Raw genomic sequence first — 26129 nt, 5'->3', positions numbered from 1 at the left:
GAAACCTCTATTTGCTAAGCTGTCGAATTTCTGTGTCCAGTGGCTTTTGTGTTGTTGGTGTAGGCTTTCATGTAATTTTAAAAATTCTTGAGTGAACTAGACTTGTTTTAAAAAGTTAGCCATTCAGAACTTTTTTGATTTCACCTCCAAGAGTTTTTTTATACTAGTGCCTCTTTGAAAAAAGCAGCATTATGACAATATTACCTTTTTTTTAAAAAAACAAAACAAAACAAGAAAGATTAATCCTCTCATAGGGTTGACTATTGATGGGACACTATTAGCACAGATGCCAACACAGCTCCTTCAAGGTGGATCTTTTGTTTCCAGATAGATATAACATTAAATATATTTTGACCCTTGCTTATTTAGGATAGCAGAAAAGTTTCTCTTTGCAGCAGAAATTTTCCTTGAATTTCACTGTTATTTAGAAATCTGACATGACATCAGTGAAACCTGTTAACTCGTCAATCTGTAAAGAATCTGTTATTTTTCAGCTTGTTATACACAGATGTCTCCAGCATAATGTGACATGTCATCAGTGCTTTGACTTATTGTACTGTTTTTAAATGGGACCTTTTCAGTTTCTCAGACTACATCTTTTTTTTTTTTTTGAGACAGAGTTTGGCTCTTGTTGCCCAGGCTGGAGTGCAGTGGTGCAACCTTGGCTCATTGCCACCTCCGCCTCCTGGGTTCATGTGATTCTCCTGCCTCAGCCTCTGGAGCTGCTGGGATTACAGGCGCACACCACCATGCTGGCTAATTTTTTGTATTTTTAGTAGAGACGGGTTTCACCATGTTGGCCAGGCTGGTCTTGAACTCCTGACCTTGGGTGGTCCACCTGCCTCGGCCTCCCAAAGTGCTGGGATTACAGGCGTGAGCTACCGCACCTGGCCTCAGACAGCATCTTGTCCTAGCATTTTCACTTACTGTGATTTTACATATTGGCATTATTCTTTTCTCAACAACTGTGTGACTTTTCCTTTTTTAGGTGATAAGTTGTACTCTGAAATAGCTTGCTTCCTTAGTTTTTTTCACTAATTGTGACTTTGTCTCAACAAATGCTTCATTGTTTAGAGATTCTAAAAGCTGCTTGATGTAATCAGCACCTTTTGCTTGTCAAATGGCTGTGACTTGTAGTAAAGGGCTTTTTCCATTTTGCCAGAGGTATTGCTGAATTTGTAGGTTGTCACGTATGACACAAAATTGAATAGTACAACTTGGATTACTGTCCCATGTAAAACCTACTGATTTTCCTTGTAAAGGTGGATTTTTTTTGTATGTCCCTTGTTGCATTTATACACTGAAATGACTCAGATGATTGTAGTTCTTCAAAATTATCAGGATTCTCTGGAGACTTATGTCTAGAATTGTTCTCTTTTATATCTTTTATCTCACATCTCAATTTCAAGATTGTTTTTTAATTTTCTTTTTTTTTTTCAGTTTTTAAGTTCAGCCATACATGTGCAGGATGTGCAGGTTTTTTGTATAGGTAAACGTGTGCCATGGTGGTTTACTGCACAAATATCCCATCACCCAGGTATTATAGGCCAGCATCTATTAGCTATTCTTCCCAATGCTCTCCCTCCCCTCACTCCCCACAGGTGCCCAGTGTGTGTTGTTGCCCCCCATGTGTCCATGTGTTCTCATCAGTCAGCTCCCACTTGTAAGTGAGAGCATGCGGTGTTTGCTTTTCTATTCCTGTCTTAGTTTGCTGAGGATAATGGCTTCTAACTCCATCTGTGTCCCTGCAAAGGACATGATCTGGTTCCATTTTTTTTTTTTTTCAAGACGGAGTCTCGCCTTGTCGCCCAGGCTGGAGTGCAGTGGCACGATGTCGGCTCACTGCAACCTCCTCCTCCAGGTTCAAGCAATTCTCCTGTCTCAGCCTCCCAAGTAGCTGGGATAACAGGTGTGTGCCACCACACCCAGGTGATTTTTTGTGTGTTTTTAGTAGAGATGGGGTTTCACCATGTTGGTCAGGCTGGTCTCGAACTCCTGGCCTTAAGTGATCTGCCTGCCTTGGCCTCCCGAGTGCTGGGATGACAGGTATGAACCACCACACCCAGCTAATCTTGTTCCTTCTTATGGCTGCATAGTATTTCATGGTGTATATGTACCACATTTTCTTTATCCAGTCTATTATTGATGGGCATTTAGGTTGATTCCATGACTTTGTCTCACACCTCAATTTCAAAAATTGCCACATTGTTTGACATGTTTGTAAAACATAAGCACTAATGTAAAACAGAAGGTCCTAGTAATTAATTAAATGAGACAACTGCAAAAAGTACAAAATTACATAAACCTCACAATCTACTTTACTTCTAATCTACACATTCTACATTCTGCAGCATTTACAACAGCAGCAGGGCAGTTGGGGCTAGAGACCAGATTAGTCTTGTGACCCCATTTTATGATAATGACTGAAGGAAGCAAGGGCTTCCTGTCATGTTAAAGGTGTCCAAAACAGATATGGTGCCAGCACCAATTTGGCTCTGTAATGCACACTGTCTCCAAAACAGTACACAAAAAATGATGTTTCTTTTTAATTAAAGTTACTCTAGTAAGTCATCAAGAAAAAGAAAACACTTATATTACTATGCTAAATTGAGGGAAAGAAATTTATTAGTATAATTTCCTAGATTTTTGATTAGGAAAAATCTTACAGAAGTTTTAATACCTAAACAGTATTAACTTTTTCTCTATTTGTGTTGCTGTTGTTGTAATAGCTAAAAATGCAGCAGTGAAGTTATCAGTACAAGAAAATGAGGCTATCCTAGAATAGCTACTGAAACTAAAGTGCGTTATCACCTAAGTCATTTATCATATAAGATACTGGTATCCACACATGATTTACTGCCTCTATTCTCAGTCCCTTGTTCAGATCCATTGTGCATCCAATTTCAGGGATCTGTTCATCTCTTTCTTTCTTTCTTTTTTCCTTTCTTTCCTTCTTTTGAGATGGGATCTTGCCCTATTACTTACCCAGGCTGGACTTGAACTCCTGGGCTCAAGTGATCCTCCCACCTCAGCCTCCCAAGGAGCAGGAACTACAGGCCTGTGCCACTGCTCCCGGCTTCCTTTTTGATTCCTGGCCTTTTCTGTTTCACAACTTAAAATTGGTGGCTGATTCATCTTTGATCTTTGGTTTACCCATCAACTACTAATTGTGTTCTCCCTTCAGCTGCATTGCTAGCCATCCTGGGTAAACACTTCATCTAATCAGACTTGGCTCAGGAAATCTTCTGTCTTAAGACTATTGGGACTTCCCTGCAGGCCAGGTTTTCTCTTGCTGCACCAATGGGATGAAACACTTTAGCTTTACTGTTTTTACAGATACCGCTTTTGTCATTACCATTTTCTTATAGAGGTTAGGCATTGACCCCTAGGGTCCTTTTATGTGGCTGCCTTTATGCATAAATAATTACTGAATTAAAGAAGGAATTCGCCTTTTTGTAAGGGATGTTATTTTCCTCAAGAAAATCATTACTGTTGCTTTATCTGCCCAGTTTTATTACTTCTGAATAACTCAAATAGTGGGTCTTGGATATACCTTCTTTATGCTTCAGTCTGTTTTCCATTGGTATTAGTGTTTTGGTTGGGTTGTAAATAAGGACTGCTCCTCGTGACTCAAGTAGTTGATACTAGAGCATTTTACAGGTGTTCAAAAAATTGTTTTTGGCCTGGCACGGTGGCTCACGCCTGTACTCCCAGCACTTTGGGAGGCCGAGATGGGTGGATCACGAGGTCAGGAGATCGAGACCATCCTGGCTAACATGGTGAAACCCCGTCTCTACTGAAAATACAAAAAATTAGCCGGGCGTGGTGGCAGATGCCTGAGGCAGGAGAATGGTGTGAACCCGGGAGGCGGAGCTTGTAGTGAGCCGAGATTGCGCCACTGCACTCCAGCCTGGGTGACAGAGCGAGACTCTGCCTCAAAAAAAAAAAAAAAAAAAAAAATTTGTTTTTTTCTTTTTTGAGACAGGATCTTGCTCTGTCTCCCAGGCTGGCTTGCAGTGGCACGATCATGGCTTACAGAGTAGCCTCAACCTCCTAGGCTCGAGCAATCCTCCTACCACAGCCTCTCGAGTAGCTGGGACTATAGTCACGTGCAACCATGCCTGGCTGATTTTCAAAATTTTTTGTAGAGACAGGATCTCACTATGTTGCCCAAGCTGGTCTCAAACTCCTGGGCTCAAGTGATCGTCCTGTGTTGGCCTCCCAAAATGCTTGGATTATAGGCATGAGTCAGCACACTTGGCTCAAAACTTTTTTTTTTTTTTGGAGACCGAGTCTTGAGTCTTGGTCTGCCACCCAGGCTGGAGTCCAGTGGTGCGATCTCAGCTCACTGCAACCTCTGCCTCCCAGATTCAAGCAATTGTTTTGCCGCAGCCTCCCAAGTAGCTGGGATTACAGGTGTGCACCACCATGCCTGGCTTATTTTTGTATTTTTAGTAGAGATGGGGTTTCACCATGTTGGCCAGGCTGGTCTCGAACTCCTGACCTTGTGATCTGCCCGCCTCAGCCTCCCAAAGTGCTGGGATTACAGGTATGAGCCACTGCGCCTGGCCAAAAATTTTTTTTTTTTTTTTTAATAGAGATGGTTGTCTTGCTATATTGTTCAGGCTGGTCTCAAACTCCTAGGCACAATCTTCCCACCTTGGCCTCCCAAAGTGCTGGAATTACAGGCGTCAGTCACTGTACCAGCCTTTCTGGTGTTTCAAGGCACATGTTGAGCTTTTTTGTTGTTATCTAAGAGCTCTTTATTTGTTGTGAGAGACACTTAGTTAAAAAATATCCAAATATTTTAAGGTGAGTTATTAATTACATTGGGACAATGTGGTGTTTGTTTCTGAAATTTAGATGTTTTTTCTTTGGTTTTGTCTCTTGGTAAGTCTATAAGTAATATTATAATTTTATTCTTTATCAAGTATCTGCTTCCTGATGATTGTTAACTTCTTGTAAATAGAATATTTATAGGCAATAGTGTTAGCTCTTATTCCAGGAAATAAATTACTAACACATTTTATTTTATTTAGTGTCAGAAATTTGGAGAATATCATAAAGATGACCCAAGTTCCTTCAGATTTTCAGAAACTTTCTCCCTTTATCCACAGGTAAGTAGGTAAAAGGTCCATATTCTTTTCTTTTTTTTTCTTTTTTAGAGACAGGCTCTCACTGTGTCACCCATGCTGAAGTGTAGTGGCTCCATCATAACTCACTGTAACCTGGAACTCCGGGGCTTAGTCAGCCTCCTGAGTAGCTAGGACTACAGGTGTGTACCACCATGCCAAGTTAATTTTTTTTTGGTAGGGATGGTTTCCTGCTATGTTGCCTAGGCTGGTTTTGAACTCTTAGCCTCAAGCAGTTCTTACCTGCCTTGGCCTCCCAAAGTGCTAAGATTGCCACATCCAGACAGACCCATATTCTTTTCTTGTGTGGCCAGTAGCATTGAGCCTCATTTTTCCTTTTTTATTGCTCTTTTTATAGTATCTATTTTATTGGGTTATTCTTTTTGTTAGGTAAGTTTTGGGATAGCTAAGAAATTAGTATTGTGCTATGAGTAGTTGGTGAAAAGTATATAGTATTTTTATATTGGCCTTGCAAATAGTCATTTATTTGTGGTGAGTAGAGACTTACACTGGAACCCTGCAGTAGGTAGAATTAGGTGTAAGGCTGGTTAGTTTTCCATTTGACATAAGGGGACCTAATTATAGTGGTACCAGAAGGACTTCATCTGAGGTTATTTTACCAGTTAGCTAGTTTTGCAGTATAGTATCATCACCTGAGAACAATTTTATGGGGCCAGACCAGATAAATAGAAAATAAACTCATTTGATTTACCTTACAGAATATTTTCCACCTGGAGCAGTGGAATCTATCCCTCCATCCTCCTGTTGATTTGATAGATATTTTTAAGTCTGTGTGTTTAGAGTGCTATGTGCAAGGAACTTTAGAAGGATACAGGTGACTGACATGGATCCCTCTTACAAGGAGCTTTTAGTTTAAAGGGTGAGATGTGAAATACACATAAACAACACAGAACAGAAAGTGAGAAATATACAGAATTTAAAGGAAACTTAAAGGAGTCCTTTTAAATGGATGATTTTGTATATCTTTTGAAGGAGGAGGTGGCCTTTTAGCTTAAAACTTGGAAGGATAATTAATATTGAGATGTGTAAATTCATATTTTTGCCCATGAGAACTTTATTTTTTTTATTTTATTATTATTTTTTGAGACAGAGTCTTGCTCTGTTGCCCGGGCTGGAGTGCAGTGGCACGATCTTGGCTCACTGCAAGCTCTGCCTCCCGGGTTCATGCCATTCTCCTGCCTCAGCCTCCTGAGTAGCTGGGACTATAGGCGTCAGCCACCACGCCTGGCTAATTTTTTGTATTTTTAGTAGAGACAGGGTTTCACCATGTTAGCCAGGATGGTCTCGATCTCCTGACCTTGTGATCCGCCCGCCTCGGCCTTCCAAAATGTTGGGATTACAGGCGTGAGCCACCGCGCCCGGCCGAGAACTTTGCTTAAAGCATCAGCTTTCTTTTTCAGAGCTGCTCTGTTTTTTGTTTTTTTGTTTTGAGGATCCTTTATTGTTGATTGATCTATAACTCAGAAACTCCATGCTTACAGAGGAGAGACTTCCCTAAAACCTCTGGTGAGACCTTGGAGAACCAGGAAAAGGCAAGGTCTGCTTGTCTTAAGGCATGTAAAATTCTTTGTTTTATCATTTTTGTGGCAGAAACTAATAGGAAAGTGATTGAGGACATTAGCCTAAGTATTTGACTAAATTCTGCACACTTTCTTTCTCTTCTTTCCCTGCCTCAAGTCTTCTTGTTGGGCTTTTAGATCTTCAGAGAGATCTGGACATTTCCATCTTCCTCCCTTTCCTGGAAATAGGAAGCAGAGCACCCTGGAATACCTTTTGTCTTGGGTTTTCGAAGTCTGATAATCTTCTAAAAGATAGCATAGACCAAATTTAAGGGAAGTCTTCATCCCCAAAATATTACCTAACATTTACCAATTGGTCATTTCTGTGAGTAAATAAGAATGACTGAAGTAGTAAGGGTTGCAAGAGCCTCTCAATCAATTATGGATCCTGAAAACAGAATAGGAATCAGAATTTCAGTGAATGACATGTTGGGAGAAAGCTGTTGAGTGAGTTCCAGGCAGGAGCAACATACAGGCACTTGCGACCTGAGGGTTGGAGGAATTTAAGAGAAGTGACTAAAGACAAGTGGGAATACTTTCTGGCTGATCCTAATCAGTTTTATCAAAGACCCAGTGTAACTGTCCATTATTCAGGCCTGACTCTCCCTCTTTTTGATTTCTTTCCTGTGAGGAGTAGGTGGAGGGGAAGAAAGTGAAAGGAGAAAGAAGCAGTGAAACAAAATCTGGAGAATGTTTCTTAGGTATAGGAAAAACATTAAATATTAAGAAATTACATGGGTATATATGTGTTTTTTTTTTTTTTAAACCAGTGTAGACCCTTCCCAGTACAATTTTTAAGTCATGGTATTAGTTCTCATGTTGCTAATAGACATACTCGGGACTAGGTAATTTATAAAGGAAAGAGGTTTGTTTATTTATTTATTTATTTTTGAGACAGAGTCTCACTCTTGTCACCCAGGCTGGAGTGCACTGACACGATTTCAGCTCACTGCAGCCTCTGCCTCCCTGGTTCAAGCAATTCTTGTGCCTCAGCCTCCCGAGTAGCTGAGATTACAGGCTCATGCCACCATACCCGGCTAATCATTTTTTGTATTTTTAGTAGAGACGGGGTTTCACCATGTTGGCCATGCTGGTCTTGAACTCCCAACCTCAGGTGATCCACCTGCTTCGGCCTCCCAGAGTGCTAGGATTACAAGCGTGAGCCACCATGCCCAGCCAAGAGGCTTAATTGACTCACAGTTCCACATGGCTGGGGAGGACTCACAATCATGGCAGAAAGCGAAGGGGAAGCAAGACACATCTTACGTGGCAGCAGGCAAGAGAGCATGTGCAGGGAAACTCCCATTTATAAAACCATCAGATCTCCTGAGACTTACTACCACGAGAACAGTATGGGGGAAACTGCCCCCTGACATGATTCAGTTCCCTCCACCTGGCCCTGCCTTAACAAGTAAACTTGAATTGACAATTCAAGGTGAGATTTGGGTGGGGACATAGCCAAATCATATCAGCCATATAAAAAGTAGAAAATCTGTAATTTATTTTTATATCTTCTTAGATTCTTTGGTGTTGGTAATGAGTAGTAATAAAAAAGCCCAAAGATATGGTCAGAGGGGTGAGGATTAAAAACAAAGAATGGTCATAGTTTACTACGTGGCATCAGCCTCTGAATAACTTAGATTTGAGCAAGGGGTTTTTGTCTTTTTGTTTTTTTCCTTTTAAATACAAAGTCTTGTTATGCTGCCTAGACTGGTCTCCAACTCCTGGGCCTCAAGCCATCCCAGAGTGTTGGGATTACAGGTGTGAGCCACCATGCCCAGCCATCCTTTTCTTACTTTAACTTAAAAAATTTTTTTTCTTTCTTAAATTTTTTTTCTTGTGGAATTTTATTTTTAGGCAGCTGATAAATTTTGTGAATAGGATTCCTTTCTGAGGGATATAAGTTAGAACATTCTTATAATAACATGTTGTGTTGTAAATAGTTCGTAATCAAATGTTTTTGCTAATAGTAAACACCTGTTGTAATATTAAAATCAGTAACAACTATCTCACATGTTTATCTTACAGTTTATGTTTCATTTAAGAAGATCTTCTTTCCTGCAAGTTTTTAACAATAGTCCTGATGAGAGTTCATATTATCGTCACCATTTTATGCGTCAAGATCTGACCCAGTCTCTAATTATGATTCAGCCTATCCTGTATGCATATTCTTTTAGTGGTCCACCAGAGGTAAGAGGGACAGAAAAAAATAAATTGGTCTTGTTACTGCAATGAGTGGCATTAAAAAAGTGAAAATAACTAAAAAAATACATATAGTTACTAAATATAAGAATTTAACTAAAAGAATGGACATCTCAACCTATTTATGTATTCACTTAAAATATTTATGAATGTTTACTATATGCTAGATACCATGTAGGCTGTATTAGAAGATTGTTAAATTTTTTTTTTTAAAGGAGATGGAAGAGACTTTCAGATCGTTTTGTCCAGCCATTTGGTTAATCAAATCCTCCAAAGCATATGATTATTCTTTATGTCTTTAACAATGTCCAGAAGTGATTATGATTCTGTAGACTGTAGCTTATTCCAGAGTTTAGTGTCTGTGACAGTTATGACATTCTGTCTAAACAAAGTCTCTCGTTTTAATCTCATTTTCCTTTGTTTTTTTGAGAACATAAGAAATAGTTGATTATAAAGACATATGCTTAGAAGATTGATAAAGTTATCCATTTAACCTTCTTAGCAGACTGTCCCACTTATTTTAACCTGTTATCAAATGAACCATTTTTCCATTCTGTAGTTAAAATGGTCTGTTTTACTACTTAAAAGTATGTAGTTACTGTATTTGAAAATACTTCAGTAAGGTCAATATAAAGAGAATATTTACAATATCTATTGATTAATGATCCCTCATGATGCTATTATTCACGGTTTTGTAAAATAATGGGTAAAATATTTTATTTCGTTACAATAATTTTTTTGTAATTGGTCAAATAGTTTCTATTTTTCTAGGAAAATATATATTTTTAATATGTTGGTTTGGCTATATGTATTTTGGCTTGTATTCTTTGAATCAGGAATGTTTTAGAAGTAACTTTTTTTTTCTTCTGAGTAATAACGTACATGTAGACATCTGAAAAATGTAGAATGGTGTTTAGAAGAAAATTGGAATCCCATTGTCCCTTAGTGCCTGCTCCTATTAAATTTCAACCTTTTCATTTAATCCATGAATCCTATCAGCTTCATTTTCTTAGGGTTTTTCTTTTGGAATTATCTTCTTTCTGCTCTATATAATTACTTTCTGTCCATGTGGATCATTCTCATTAATTAACATAGAAACCATAACAACACTCATGTTTATAACAAACGGACAAAACACCCCCACCATGACCCACGCTTTCTCTAACTGCCACCCCATTTCTCTGCTCCTGGTGAGAGTTGAACTCAAAAAAGTTATTTGTTGTTTATACTTTCTCACCTCGCATTGTCTTCTCAACCTATATAAGTAGGACTTTTGTCCCTAACATTATATTGAAATGGCTCTTATAAAGACCACCAATGTCCTACATCTCACCAGAGCTCTCAACAGTATTTACCTAGTCCTCACTAATTCTCAGCCCTTGAAAACCTTTTGCCCTAGGCTTCTGTGACACCTGTTTTACCTTCCTGGTTTTCCTCTTACTCACTGTTCTTTCTCAGTCTTTTGCTAGCTTTTCCCTTTCAGACCTCTTAAGTGTTGACATGCTTAAGGGATCAGTCTTCTGGCTTTCCCTGTCTTCCCTCTCAGTGATGTAGTCTAATCCCATTGCTTTAATTACCATCTTTGTGCATGTGACACCTAAATTTATGTCATCTTCAGACCACTCCCTTTCATTTCAGATGCAGAACTATTTTCCCATGTGCTCCAAATTTGCTCTATGTCAGACCTTTCCCCATTTAGGCTTAGGAGGTATCCTTGAATTCTTCTTGACTTTACTCTATTTTTAAATTGTTTGTTACCTCAGCTTAAAGGGATTCCTTAAAAAATTAAAATACACTAAAAGAATTCATAATAGCAAGAGATTTTAAGTAATAAAATATAAATTTCAAATTTAGGCCATGTGTGGTGGCATAAATTTCAAATTTAGTGCTGAACCTGTAATCTCAGCCTTTGGGAGGCTGAGGCAGGAGGATCACTTTAGCCCAGGAATTTGAGACCAGCCTAGGAAGCATAGTGAGACCCCATCTCTACAAACAAAAAAATGAAAAAATTAGCTGGATATGGTGTTACACACCTGTAGTCCCAGCTACTCGGGGGTCTGAGTTGGGAGGATTGCTGGAGCCTGGGAGTTTGAGGCTGCAGTGAGCTGAGATCATGCCACTGCACACCAGCCTAGGTGATAGAGCAAGACCCTTCTCCAAAAAAAAAAAAAAAATAAATAAATAAATAAAAGAAACTTGGAAAATAACCTGGAAACATCTATTTTATATTATTAAGTAGTTTATTTTTCCTTTTTCCTCATTTCTCATTGTTTTCTTTATGTTAGCCGGTTCTTCTTGATAGCAGTAGCATTCTTGCAGATCGTATTCTTCTCATGGACACATTCTTCCAGATTTTGATTTATCATGGTGAGGTAAGATTTCAATAGCATTTAAAGCTATGCATGTAAAGTCTTTTTACTTAGAAAGGTTTTCTTACCTCTCATTGTATGGCTACTGTTTCATCTATGATAAACTTTGATTTCCATTTTTATAAAATAATAAAATATGATGCTGCCTACTATAAGGTTTTAGGCTTCAATTGCAGTTGACCCACATGTGATTATTTTATTCATTTGTCCACACACAATTGGATTTTGCACAAAGCATAGTGTTGTGAAAGTAAGAACACTGACTATACATAGACAAATGGCACTTTTGGGTTTTAGCTGAAAACATTAAGAGGGGAAAAGTCAGCCTTTGTCAGTGGGCAGGCTTTCCTTTTATGTTGTGCAACCATTATAAGTTATTATTAAGTGTTCTACATGATCTTGAAAACTCATTTAAAGCATACATGAATTAAAATTTGTAACTTCACTTAATTGGAATGGTAAATGATTACAGAGAGCAGAAGATTTTAGTAGCTATTAAGCTTTAATCCAGGTATTTAGCAGACCTTGATTCATTCCTGCAGTTACTCATTCAGCCAATTGTTAAGTGCTTCCTCTGGATGCTTTGGAAGATATAGATGTGTTCTTTTTTCACAGATCTGCTCTCAAACTTACAGTCTAGTGTTTTAGTAACTTCTGCAGATTTATTTTTTCAGTTGCTTTAATTGTAAATGATTTTAGATTTGCACTGTGGCTGGGTGTGGTGGCTCATGCCTCTAATTCCAGCACTTTGGGAGGCCAAGGCAGGAGGATTACTTGAGCCCAGGAATTCAAGACTAACCTGGGCATCATAGTGAGACCTGTCTCTACAAAACAATTTTTAAAAAAGATTTGTACTGTAATAACAAAGACATTACTGAAAATATTCTTTGAAGTAGTACTACCCAGGACTTTTTTTTTTTTTTTTTGAGACTCAGTCTTGCTCTGTCACCCAGGCTGGAGTGCAGTGGTGCTATCTTGGCTCACTGCAGCCTCTGCCTCCCAGGTTCCAGCGATTCTCCTGCCTCGGCCTCCTGGGTAGCTGGGATTACAGGTGCACGCCACCACGCCCAGTTAATTTTTGCATTTTAGTAGAGACAGGTTTTCACCATGTTGGCCAGGCTGGTCTCGAACTCCTGACCTCAGGTGATCCGCCCGCCTCGGCCTCCCGAAGTGCTGGGATTATAGGCGTGAGCCATCGCGCCCGACCTACCTGGGACTTTTAAAAGATTTAATTATTATTATTATAAATTATTTTTAATTGATACCAGTTTCTAATGCCTTTTACTTGTTAAGAATAATACCTGTTTTAACTTCTTGCCTGTGTTAAAAAAAAAAAAAAACAAACCTGTAGTAGTGACAGGGCTTTTTTTTTTTTTTTTTGCTTTTTGTTTGTTTTATGGTGATTTTTACTTTTTCAAGTAGCTTGTTAAAGGAGAAATCAGAAATGCACATGATTGTTTTATACAGAGGTATAAAGCTGTAAAAGAATGTGTTGACTGATTCAGCTAACTTAGAAAATAAACCAGGCATAAGTTTTTAGATGATTTAATTACATGGTTTTTAGAGCTACTTACCTATGGATTGATTCAATTGCTTTCACGTATAAGCTTAGGTAGATAGCTTTTAGCTAACATTCATTTGATAAACATAGTGTTTCAAAAATTTTCTGACTTATGTAAGTATTCTTTCACTTTGCTTTTAAAGGAGAAGAAATATTCTAATTTTACATTTATTAAGAATATTTTCGCTACTGAAATTGTAACTTTTAAAAAATTGAGGTAAATGGAATAATGGTCTATAATTTTTTTAGTTTCTAAAGATTATTTTCTTTGGAAAAATCTCAAGATTTTTGGATGGGCAAGAAATTTAAAGTAATTTCTTTAATTGTTTTAAAATTAGACCATAGCACAGTGGCGGAAGTCAGGATACCAGGACATGCCTGAATATGAAAATTTCCGCCACCTTCTGCAAGCCCCAGTGGATGATGCACAGGAAATTCTTCACTCCAGATTTCCAATGCCAAGATACATTGACACTGAACATGGAGGCAGCCAGGTAAGTAGTGTTAATTTGTTTGTGTGTTTGTTTGTTGTTAGGTTTGCAGTGAGGTGTACCTACTTGCCTTCTGATTTTAATAGATTGCTTCATAAAGCAGACAGAAAGGTAAGGAGATAGGAGGGGAAGGGATCAGTGCTTACTTTTTGCATTAGCTTTTGAGAGCAAAACAGTAAGATTATTGACTAGTTGCCTAAACCTGGCACTTTCCATCATCTTCTGGCTCTAGCCTAGCTTCCTGAACAGGGCCAGGATGGCATTGTGGTGGTATACTAGCTTTGGTTGAACAAGAAAATGTGAGCAGCTTGGAAAGTAATATACTTTTCTTAAAGCCGTTTATTTACTGTTAAAGTCTATGAATATGACATTTGTGGTAACTTACATTTTTTCATTGTCTTCATTCTATCATTCCAATTTTCTAGAAAATAAAATTTTATGTAATAGGAAAACACTAGTATTATGAAAAGGTTTTGTGGTTTTTAGGATTTTGAGGATACATATAGGTTAGATACATATACATACATACACAGTTGCTTTGAGACCTTCAGAAGGCTAAGTTAGGTTCCTTAACATACTCTCATAAAATACTTCTTACTTCTCTTTTGTAATTCTTATAAGAGTTATAATAAATTAATTATAAGTTGTTATTAATTTGTTTTACATGCTCTTTGAAGGCAGGGACTATGCTTTGTATTCCCTAGTGCCTAGTACAGTATTATAAAATAGGTAGCAAATATCAGTAACTGTTACTCAGAAATGATAATTACTATTAGTTTTACTGTATTTATATAACAGTTATTTCATATTGAGAATTTGCAAAGTACTTCTGCATGCCTTATCTCATTTGATCCTCATAAGAATTCTAGTGTTATTTTCATTTAACAGATAATAAAACTGAGATCTAGGTTACTTATGGCCAAGGGAACACAGTAAATACAGGAGTGGGATTTGAGTCCTGGTACTCCAGGGCCGGTGCTCTTCACTGTTAGGTTAAACTGATTCCTTAGAGAGTAGAAAAAGATTTTGTATGATACTAAATTTCAAAAGATGTTACTGTCTATGTGCTTCCATTATGAATTAAAAATCTTACTGGTTCTTTCACTGATGTCTCACTATGTGTATTACCATTTTCCTCTTTTATTCTGGTTATTATTTTCATGATGATAAGCCATAGTGGGTAGAAGGATGAAATGTTGGATCACTTGTCTCATAGAATCACCTGTGGTTTAAGAAAGCTTAAGGGTTATTATTTTAAGCAAAAGAACATACAGATTTTCATGGCTTTTGTTTTTATCGTTATTTGGGATTTTGAACTTCTGACTGAGTGTTTAGTAATTTCACACTAACCTTGTCATAATTGTTGCACACATAATTTTTATATGCTGAGCTTTGGACTCAACGATGTATTTGTTATTTTGGACATATGATTTGGAGAGAAGAGGTGCATTTATTATTTATTTGTAACACATAGTGACCTATACATTTCAAAGTTTACTCTTTTAAAAATTAACTTAATAAAATTAATTTTACCAGCACATACTAAATAAAATTGATTTTGCATGATATAATTATTTAGCTGATATTGACTGAAACCATTTTTGATGGATAATGTTATTTCTTCTTTGCTTTTAAGGCCCGTTTCCTTCTTTCAAAAGTCAACCCTTCACAGACTCATAATAATATGTATGCCTGGGGGCAGGTAAGTTTAAATAGCAGGTCTTGGAAATTATTTCTTTGTGTATTTATTGTTTGTTATTTTAGTGAAAGCTACATTTTTTTCATGTGTATTTAGTAATGATTTCTGTTGGAAAAGTAATGTAAAAATGAGAGTAGAAAACAGAATTAATATTTGGTGACACCATAGGAAAAAAGTGATCCTATCAAATAGACTCCAAGTTTAGCACTATACCCTTGAGACAAAAGCAATAAAGTGTATAAGATAGGAAGTGGTGACTCAAGTTTAATGCTAGGTTGTGAACCACAAAAGGCCACAATAAGCCAAGAGAGGCCAGGGATCATAGTTGAGCAGGAGGGGCAGGAACCCTGCAAATCATTATTGATATAGTTTAATTTGGTAAAAGTCCTGCTGGGTATGGTGGCTCATGCGTGTAATCCCAGCTGCTCGAGAGGCTGAGGCAGGAGGATCACTTGAGGCCAGGAGTTTGAGACCAGCCTGGGCAACATAGCAAGACTCCATCTCTTAAAAAAAAAAAGTATTAACCTCTTGGTATAACATATCAACATTTATTGAGTGTCCAGTATATTTAGGACTTTGTATTGGCTCTTTAGGGTGCAGTTATTACCCATGCCTTTGAAGAGCTTGTAGTCTAATATTAGAGATAAGATACATACCTAAGTAAATTACAAGGCAGAATGGGATATTTGTCCTTAGAAAGCTATAAAGTATTACAAAGGTTAGAAGAGGAAGATGGAAAGAGGTCACATGGTGGTAGCAGGAAGAGGGTGTGTAATCAGAAAAGAGCTCACAAAAAAGAAACATTTCATTTAAAGAATGGTTATTTCAGTAATCGGAAATTGCATGAGGAAGGGAAATCTAGGTAGAGAATAGTATGGGCTAAGATAAAAGACTACATGTAGAGCTGACTAGAAGAACATAAAATGGAAATGTGTTGTACAACTAAATTTTGGAGGATCTTGAATGTCAGGTTGAGGAGTGAGAAGTTGAGTATTTATTTGGTAAGTAATGGAGAGTCATTGAAGGTGGACAGAGGGGCAGATTTGAGTCTTAGTCTAGTTGAATCTTAAGATTGAATGGAAGCAGTCTGTAGGTTGAAAGTATATTTATGAAAATAATCCAAGTGAGAAGGAGTAAAGGCAAGATGGTGAAAGGAATAGATTTGGGAGATATTTCAAAAGTAGACTCAATAGGACTTGATTAGAAGTTGCAGGAAAGTAATTATTCCAGGGCATGCCAACTATGCACAAAATCTGAATTCTGATTGGATCCTGGATTAGAGGGAGAGAATAGCTATAAAGAACATAATTGGGATAATTTGTGAGATTTCAATATAGATCATATATCAGATAACTAGTACAGAATTATTAAATTTTTTGAGAGTGATAATGGTGTGGTTATGTAGGAGATTCTTCTTGATCTTAGGAGATACATCCTGAAGTATTTAGGGATAAAATGTCATGATGGCTTCAACTTCCAGAAGTTATTCAACAAAAAGAAGAAAAAAAGGAAAAATAATGTAGAAACATAAAGCATATGTGGCAAAATGTTAACAGTCAGTGAATGTAGGTATGCTATATGGGTGTTTATTGTACTTCTCTCTCAACTTTAATGTAGTCTTGAATTTTTAAAAAACAGGTGAGGGGAAACAAGGTATTTTGGGGTTTTGAGCCTGAGTGACTAGGAAAACGTGTCAATAAATGGGAGAGTGGAGAGAAATTGTTTGGTTTGGACACTGAGTTTGAGGTACTATCTAGAAGGCCTTATTGAGCCACAATAAGATGACCATATAGATTATGGCCATGTTGAGTGGGCTGTTGGCAATTTGGGTCTGATGGTCAGGGCAAGAATGAGAAAGGTGATACTTAAAGTCATCACAGTAAATGCTTGTCTGAAGAGAAAGAGGTAGAGAGATGAGACAAAAACTTCAGGGGAGTGTGTTTAGTGAATTATCAGAGAGGCAGAATGAAAAGAATAGTATGTCATAAATGGTGACTTTATAGAAGGAAGAAGAAGGAGGTAAACTGACATGCCACAGACAATTGAAGGGGGATACAGAGTGAGAAAAGGTGCTTGGATTTGATGGCTAGGAGGTTATTCATGGCCTTCTGTAAGCGGCTTTAGTGTGGTGGTTGAGGAAGAAGATAAATTTATAAGGAATTGGTGGCAAAGAAGCGGAGGTCGAAAGTATAAATGATTCTTTTGCAAATTTAACCTGAGGATAAGCAGTAGGATAGGCAGATGATTGTTATTACGGTAAGGGCACAGAACTTAGTTGGAGACCAAGCATAGGAAAGACACAAAAGAACAGATATTTAAGATCCTCAGGAGACAATATGATCATAAGCAGTATATGGAGGTTAAGCATTGGTAAGGAGGCAGGACACTTATTTCTGCAAAAGCAAAAGGTAAGAAGGGTGAAGACAGAAAGGTTTTTAGGTGGAGTGAAAACTCACATTGGATAATTGCCTGTTTATTTTCAATAATATGAGATTATTTAGGAGTGAAAAAGGCTGAAGTTAAGGGCCGAAAAAACTAGAAAAGATTAAAAACAGTTCTAAAGAATACAAAAATCAACTGAAGATTAATAAAAGGCTTTTGCAGCAGTGGTGAGGGCCTATTTTATTTACTAAAAATATCTAGAGCATGCTTCCATAATGTTCTTTTTTTTTTTTTTTTTTGAGACGGAGTCTTGCTCTGTTGCCAGGCTGGAGTGTAGTGACACGATCTCGACTCGCTGCAACCTCCGCCTCCTGGGTTCAAGTGATTCTTCTGCCTCAGCCTCCCGAGTAGCTGGGACCACAGGCGCACACCACCATACTCAGCTAATTTTTTTTGTATTTTTAGTAGAGATGGAATTTCACCATGTTGGCCAGGATGGTCTCGATCTTCTGATCTCTTGATCTGCCCACCTCGGCCTCCCAAAGTGCTGGGATTACAGGTGTGAGCCACTGTGCCTGGGAATATCCATGAATAGATTTTAATTGTTTCATGAGGGCGGAACCCTTATGACCCAGTCACCTCTTAAAGGCCCCACCTTTATACTGCCACATTGGGGATTTTCAAAATGGAAGGGACAGATATTCAAACCATAGCACCGTCCTACAATTGCATGATTGAATTTGTGTAATATCCCTGTCCTGTCGTCCCTTTTCCCACCTCCATTTTTTATGGCATTGCTCCTGTTAGATTATTAATTACTTGAGGCAATAACTGTCATTTTCATTTTTGATTTTCCATAGGACCTTAAACATAGCATATATTGAATACAATAGATCTGGACAGGAGAGAGCAGGGATTAGAATATTGGAAATCTGTGGAGGTGGCTAGGAGTTAAGAGTTTTTGTAATATAGATGAATAAATTGAATCCCAGGTCCAAAAGTTCTAAAAGGTGGGGAGGTTATAAAAAGTAATCTTGGAAGGGGTGGAAGGCTGGTAATGGAAAATGCAGACTCTGCAAGTTACTTCTGTTTGTTTTCACTTCCTTGTCTATAGAGTTTAATAAAATGTGCTTGAAGTGGACAGTAATACTCAGTAAATGTTAGCTATTAGTTTTCACTATTATCAATGAAAAAAAAGTCACTTCTTATATTTAACATGGGAAAAGAAACCTATTTTAAACTCTGAAGTGTGATTGTTACTGCCTGGAAGTAGGGGCATTACAGGCATAAATAAGAGTGCTCAGGTCTTTCTTAAGATTTTTATGAGTAATGATGTTAATATTTTAATAATCATAATATCTAATAAACTGAATCTACTATGTTTTAGTCACTATGCTTTTAGTGTACTCTCACTTAATTAACTTTTATAAGGTGGATACTAGTAATCCTATATTTCATGAGAGGAAATTGAGGCTCATATAGATTAAGTATTGTATGCAAGATCATGTAGCTAAACTGTGGCAGGGTCTAGATTTTAACCAAGGTCTGTCTAACTCCAGACTCTGAATTTTTAATCAAGTTAATTTGATGATTGCATTTAAGGGAAATAACAGTAACCAAGAATTTTACTAAAAATTAATGGACTCTAATAGTTTACAGGATTTTTTGGGGGTCAGAAATCAAGGACCCTATGATAAGTATTATCCATGAACGGCCGTAAGAGGGCACCACTGCAACACTTCTGTGAGGGTGCTGGAGGCCTCTGTTGCTGTAGTGCCTCATATACTAAATAATGTAAAGCTTGTACCTTTCTGCCTAATCCTGGATATATTTTAAATAGAAAAAGGGTCCATTTGAAAAGTTGAGATCAGCTAACTGCTAATTTTTTATAAAAGCGAATTGAGCATTGGTATTTATCATTTCAAGCAGGAGGTCTGTGGTATATAAATTAGGAAATCCATATATTTTGTCTTGACTAGGAGAAATGGCTCTGAGATTGGGTGACTTGAGATGGAAAACACTGTAAAATGAAAATAAAATCAGGTATAGTTACAGGAAGAAAAAAGTAAGAGCCATGAGGTTGTTACTGGTTTAGGTTACAGTTTCGAGACTTGTGCTTCTCTGTGTTAGCTATGCATATAAAATAAAGAAAAGTATTTCATTGTTACAGATTTTTGAACAGGAGGAACAATAAAAATAGCTAAAACATGTTGTATGTCTACTGTGTGTACTAGGTACTGTTCTGTTTGCTTGATAGAATTTAACTCATTTAATCATTACAACAACTTGTGTAAGATAGGTCCTGTTATTATCCTTGTTTTACACATGGGGAAACTAAGACATAGTTTAAGTAACTTCTTCAGTCATGTGGGTAGGAAGTGGCAGAGCCAGAATTTGAGCCTAGGCATTCTGGCTCCAGACTCTATGCCCTTAATCCCAGTAAGGGATCGCCTCCGTTCATTATCAAATCTTTCAAGTTCTTTTGAATAAACATATGATAAAATTGATTTCCCTTTATTCAGGAGAGGTTATGGCATGTTTGTGGCTATGCCAGACTAGAATCACAGGAGCTGTAAGTTCTCATCTCACATTTGCCATTAATTTGCTGAAATTACTTAATTTCCCTGTTTTAGACTTTGAATGTTTATAATTAATAAGAACTTGAGTATAAGAAGAAAAATTTAAAATTCAGATTAAAAATCTTCTAGAAATACCTTCTCTTGCTGAAGTAAAATTTCATTGTTAATGGATTGGGTTACCAAGGTCATTCTGTCAACACAGTTTTTATTAAAATGGATAATAGGAATTTTCCCTAACTCTTGTTAATTACTTGGAACCTACAGAAATCAATTAAAACGACCTGAAAACTTGAGAAGCATAGTTTATTTAAAAAATGATATTATGAGTTTGCTTCCTTCCAGCTGGGATTTCTCTTAAAATGCCAGGGAGAAAGGGTCTGGAGGTCAGGCTTTCTTTTAAAAGCCCCAAGCCTCTAATTACATTGTTAGTCTTTGTGGTGACTAGCCGCCATCCTGATTCATCTCATCTCATAGCATAAACTCCTATGTGATCCCATCAGCCTATGAATAAAGACACTCCTATTATCAGGGAATTCTAAGGATGTAGAGTCTCCCTCCCAGGAACCAGGGACAGAGGCCAGTTAGATTCTTTTTATTTAATAGGACCATAGGCATTGTTCTATTTCAAATGATTTCCTTGTCTATTTTAAACATTTGTGTATAAATTCCATGATATCACCCTATGTTTTAATCATAACAAATATCTTTTTTTCCTCTAGGAGTCTGGAGCACCTATTCTTACAGATGATGTTAGTTTACAAGTGTTTATGGATCACTTGAAGAAACTTGCTGTGTCCAGTGCTGCTTGAAGTGCTAAACATGTTAAAGACACTTAAGAAGATGAAATAATATTCAAATTTCATTTTTTCCTTTTTCCATTTATCTGTGGAAACCAACAGATATTGCTCTATATTTTTTGTATTAGTATGGTTTGAGACAACATATGGAAAGTGTTCACATTTGTAGATTAAGCTGGAATTATAATGAGAGCAATAAGAACAAATTTATTTTGCTTACCACAGTGTTATAACTGGTTCTAGAAATTTGAAGTCTTTATAACTTAATTATGTTTAATAAAAAATAGAGTCTGCCTTGTACTACAGATGTAACTCATTTGTATATTGCAGACAGACCCAAAGTGGCACTGAATTTCCTTGCTCACCTTTTAAAAACTTGTTCCTTAATTTTAGCCAGAAAGCAAAAAAACAATAGTAATGGTAAATGTGAACATTTTTGCTTATTCATTGAATATTTTTCTGTAATTTTCAGCACTTATATATACACTTTTTCTGTACTTACTAGGTTAAGGCAGATTTATTTTTATGATTTGTTTAGGAATTATTTGATTTTATAATGGTAATTTTCATGATGATAATGTTTTTGGTTATTTGGAAAGAGTTTAGAGAAGAAAGGTTTTTTTGGGTAACAGTCCTGCAGCTGACAATAAATGTGAAATTTCCACAAAATATCCAACTTATGTGACTAAACACAGTAGTTTTTTTAAAAGGGGAGATAGAAAATAAATCGTTTTGTTGGAGTGCATTTTAGTAAGCCTTTGCAGTAAAATGACTGTTGTAACTACTAAACCAAATTTAGTTTTCACAGCATGATTTTGTTGTTTTCCCCTTGTTTTTCTGAGGTAAATTTTACATTATATCCTTCAGTATTTTAACACTATTTTGTCAGTTTACACATTACTTTTTGTTTTTCCTTCCTTTTTGTGAAATGTATTAAGTTGTGGTTCTTATTGAAACAGTATTATATAATGTTTGCTTAATTATATCATGTGATGCTCAGTTCTATTTTGATTTATTCATTAGTATTCACTTTTACCTTTAAAGTTTACTTGTAGCAAATATGTTTACATTGATAAAGCCAGATATGTTTTGACAATGAAATTTACATATCAAGTACTGCAAATAAAAGGTGGTGCTATGATATATGCTTAGGAGGACAGTTTTAATGATTGTACTTGCATGAACACAATCATATGATGGTAAAACAGAAACTTAAGAAAAAATTGTTTATATGTTATATTCAATTAGCTTAAATAAGTTGCTTTGTTATATTTTATTTGAATTGAACTATGCTAGGCCTAAATGCCAATAAAATATACTTTTCACTGTTTTTCTGGCTATTTTGAAATCTAGTAAAACTTGAGAAGCCTAATGTAAAATTAGAGTATTTAAAATCATTAGATTTAAAAGCTACTCATTTAAAAAATAACAACTTTAAGATATAATTCACACATCATACACTTCACCCACTTAAAGTGCACAATTCAATAGTTTTGAGTATTTTTGTGAAGTTATGTAACCACATCACCACAATCAATTTTAGAGTATTTTTTATCACTCCCAATAGTTACTCATTTTTGTTGTAAGGCTAGTGTGTTTTTAAAAAGGGAGATAGAAGTTCATATAGTTTTTTGTTGTTGTTGTTGTTCGAGACAGAGTCTTGTTCTGTTGCCCAGGCTGGAGTGCAGTGGCACAGTCTTGACTCACTGCAACCTCCACCTTCTGGGTTCAAGCTATTCTCCTACCTCAGCCTCCCGAGTAGCTGGGATTATAGGCACCTGCCACCACACCCGGCTAAGTTTTGTGTTTTTAGTAGAGATAGGGTTTCACCAATACGGCTAGGCTGATCTTGAACTCCTGACCTCAAGCGATCCACCTGCCTCAGCCTCCCAAAGTGCTAGGATTACAGGTGTGAGCCACTGCACCTGGCCAAGTTCACGTATTTTGAATTGAGGAAAGACATTGTAATGATGACACCTGTTTAATTTGCTTGGCCTCTTAAGTTATGTTCTTTAAGTGCTTGGCCTCTTAAGTTATGTTCTTAAGTGTTGTGCCATTGTTTCTTGTCTTGGTACTTAGCCCTAAACTGTCCTCTACTTCTAAATCAATTACAGCTGAATTTAGGGATAAGGATGAACAAATATACCCTTTTAGTTTACCATTTAAAAGCAATCACCTGGGATCATTTTTGTGTATAATGTATCTATTTCTAAATTATTATCTACTTACATAGACTGTTGAATGTTTAGCCCTGTCTTAGTTCTTTTGCGCTGCTAGAACAAAATACCCTAGACTGGGTAATTTATAAACAATGGAAATTTATTTCTCACAGTTCTGGAGGCTGGGAAGTCCACAATCAAGGAGAACCATAGAGTTGGTGTGTGGTGATGGCTCTCTGCTTTGTAGGTGGCACCTTCTATGCGTCCTCACATGGTGGAAGGGAGGGAGGTGAACAAGCTTCCACAGGCACCTTTTGTAAAAGCACTAATCCCATTCATGAGGGTGTACCCCTCATGCTCTAATCACTTCCTAAAGGCCCCACTGATCTGGGAGGGAGGCAGAGAAGTGCTAGGAAGGGAAGGGCGTGGTCCTTGGCTAGGGCTTCACCCTCAGGCCTGTGCCCACAGACCTAGGTGAAGATTGGCATTTCTGTTTTCCTGCCCAAATGTTGCATTTCCCAAGACCACTCTGGCCCACCATGCCCCCATCCTGTGCTTATAAAAACCCCAAGACCCTAGCGGGCACACACATGCAGCTGGATATCAAGAGGAACGCATTGGCGGAAGAACACAAAAACAGCAGGACGTCGAGAGGGGCATGCCGGCAGAAGAGCACACCGGGAGACTCCAGTAGACACCGGCAGGCCAACCAGTGGAACGACAGGGAGTTTGGCTGGGGCGGCCGGAGGAGGGCCCGGGCTGCTGAGCTGCCTGACTCCAGGGGAAAACCACCTCCCCACTCCATCTCCCTTCTGGCTCCCCATCCATCTACTGAGAACTTCCACTCAATAAAACCTTGCACCCATTCCCCAAGCCCACGTGGGATCCGATTCTTCCCGTACACCAAGGCAAGAAACCCTGGGATACAGAAAGCCCTCTGTCCTTGAGATAAGGCAGGGGATCTAATTGAGCTGACACAAGCTGCCTATAGATGCCTAAAGTGAAAGAGCGTACTGTAACACACGCCCACTGGGGCTTCAGCTGTGAACATTCACCCCTAAACACTGCTGTGGGGTCGGAGCCCCACAGCCTGCCTGTCTGCATGCTCCTCCTTGAGGTTTGAGCGTTAGGGAACTGAGGAAGCCAGCCACACCCCCATCGTACACCCTGCCAAGGGGATAAGGGGACTTTTCCCGTTTCACCACCTCTTAAATGTCTACTGGAGATTAGGTTTCAACATAGGAACTTGGAGGGAATCAAACATTTAGACCACAGCACCCTTTTAAAGAACGTAGATGATATGGTTTGGATTTGTGTCCCTGCCCAAATCTCATGTCAAATTGGAGGAGGGGCCTGGTGGGAGGTGACTGGATCGGGGCAGATTTCCCCCTTGCTGTTCTCATAATATTGAGTTCTCGTGAGATCTGATTGCTTAAAAGTGTGTGGCACTTCCTCCTTTGCTCGCTCGCTCTCCTGCTCTGCCATGGTAAGACGTGCTTACTTCCCCTTCACCTTCTGCCGTGACTGTAAGTTTCCTGAGGCCTCCCGGTCAAGCTTCCTGTTAAACCTGTGGAACTGTGAGTGGATTAAACCTCTTTTCTCCATAAATTATCCAGTCTCAGGTAGTTCTTTATAGCAGTGTGAAAACAGACTAATACAGCAGGACAGATAAAGAATATTTGCTAAATTATTAGCAGCACTGAGAGGCTTTGGTATATTACCCACAACTATTTTGGAATTCATTTTTGAACCTACTACCTCTATTGGCATAATCTCTAAAAATGATCTTAGACATCATCTGTGTACACAGATATTTTGGTGTAACAGGATAAATTTATTCTTTTATTGGCAGATTCCAAAACTGAGCTGACATTTCTCTGTTTAGTTCCCCAATTGATAGACTTCCCTCTCATATCTCCAGACTCAGAGATTGCATCTAATGAGTGTACTTAGTTGTCCAGTTCAGGCCAGAAACCAAAGAATCATTTTCAACTCTTACTCTCCTCAACATCTTTGGTAACCACGTTGTACAAATTCAACCTCTCTAGTATTTCCGTAATCTGTTTCCAGTTCTCTATCCTACTGCTATTCTGCCTTCATTATATCTCACATGGTTTGGTGAAATAGCCTCCTAACTAGCCTACTTTCTCCAGTCTCCTTTTCTCTATCCCTCTTTTCAATTCACTTTCCACACGCAACAAGAGTGCTATTTCTGAATACAGGTCTGATTCAGTAATTTCCTTTTGCCCTCCCAATAAACTCCAGACACTTTGGCCTGGTAACATTGAATACTGTATATCAGATCATACATACCCCAGTTCTCTCCTAGAAAAATGGTATAAAAGACACAGTTGAAAATGTGTATTGGGGAGGGGTTCTAGTTGTACCCAAGCATTAAATTTAGGTGTGGTATTTGGTATCTATATAGTGTCAAAAGCAAATGCATTCTTTACTGGCTGTTACAAATGAAATTCCATGGCTTATTGCACTTGCTTTTATTTTAAATGAACATGGTATTTTTTCAGTTATTTTTAAACTGCTGACAAATTAGGATTATTTCCTTTCTTTATCTTTTATTAAATTAAAAAAAAATAGAGACGAGGTCTCCCTATGTTGGCCAGGTTGGTTTTGAACTCTTGGCCTCAAGAAATCCTCCTGCCTCGGCCTTCCAAAGTGCTAGGATTACAGGGCATGAGACATCTCGCCCAGCCGTATTATTTCCTTTCTAACACCCATTTTACATTTTTATTTTCATTTCCCATGTATCCAGTATACATGCATATGTACTTTTTGTGCTCTTCAAATGCTCGACTTGCATTCATCTTTATGATTTTATCAAGTTATTTTACAGATGTTTCTATTTTTCTTGTTTGCTTTTTAATAGTTTATGAAATTAAGCTCCTTTCTTCTGTTCATTCTTCCTCATTTGTTTATCTATTGAAACAACTGCTGTTCTAGGCTTAATGTATTATTATCCAGTGAATAGAATAATATTAAGGTATGCAACACTAAAGTTACATTACTAAATATTTTTGATTTTTTTTTCTTCCTTACCTATGGATTATACTGACCAGCATCTTCTGTTGCTTTTCTTTGAGACTTGGTTTTTTTTTCTATGTGTCTATTTTCTTAAATATTTCTTTATTTGATTTGATTTGATTAAAAATAAAAATATTTT

The 26129-nt window shown here is 37.6% G+C and overlaps 1 protein-coding gene across 2 annotated transcripts in view; it reads left to right on the top strand.

Moving 5' to 3' along the window:
- Positions 1-22122, top strand: part of SEC23A (SEC23 homolog A, COPII coat complex component) — a 71024-nt gene extending 48902 nt beyond the window's left edge. For both annotated transcript variants that reach the window (XM_063651571.1, XM_054449485.2), the window contains exons 15-20: positions 5040-5117; positions 8741-8902; positions 11200-11286; positions 13183-13338; positions 14972-15037; positions 20715-22122. In XM_063651571.1, the coding sequence (XP_063507641.1) occupies positions 5040-5117; positions 8741-8902; positions 11200-11286; positions 13183-13338; positions 14972-15037; positions 20715-20804 (639 nt within the window). In that variant the 3' untranslated portion in view covers positions 20805-22122. The remainder of the gene's footprint in view (positions 1-5039; positions 5118-8740; positions 8903-11199; positions 11287-13182; positions 13339-14971; positions 15038-20714) is intronic.
- Positions 22123-26129: the final 4007 nt, after the last annotated feature.

The sequence above is a fragment of the Pongo pygmaeus genome, chromosome 15 (assembly GCF_028885625.2).
Source record: "Pongo pygmaeus isolate AG05252 chromosome 15, NHGRI_mPonPyg2-v2.0_pri, whole genome shotgun sequence".
NCBI lineage: Eukaryota > Metazoa > Chordata > Mammalia > Primates > Hominidae > Pongo > Pongo pygmaeus.
This window is presented reverse-complemented; position numbering and strand designations above follow the sequence as displayed.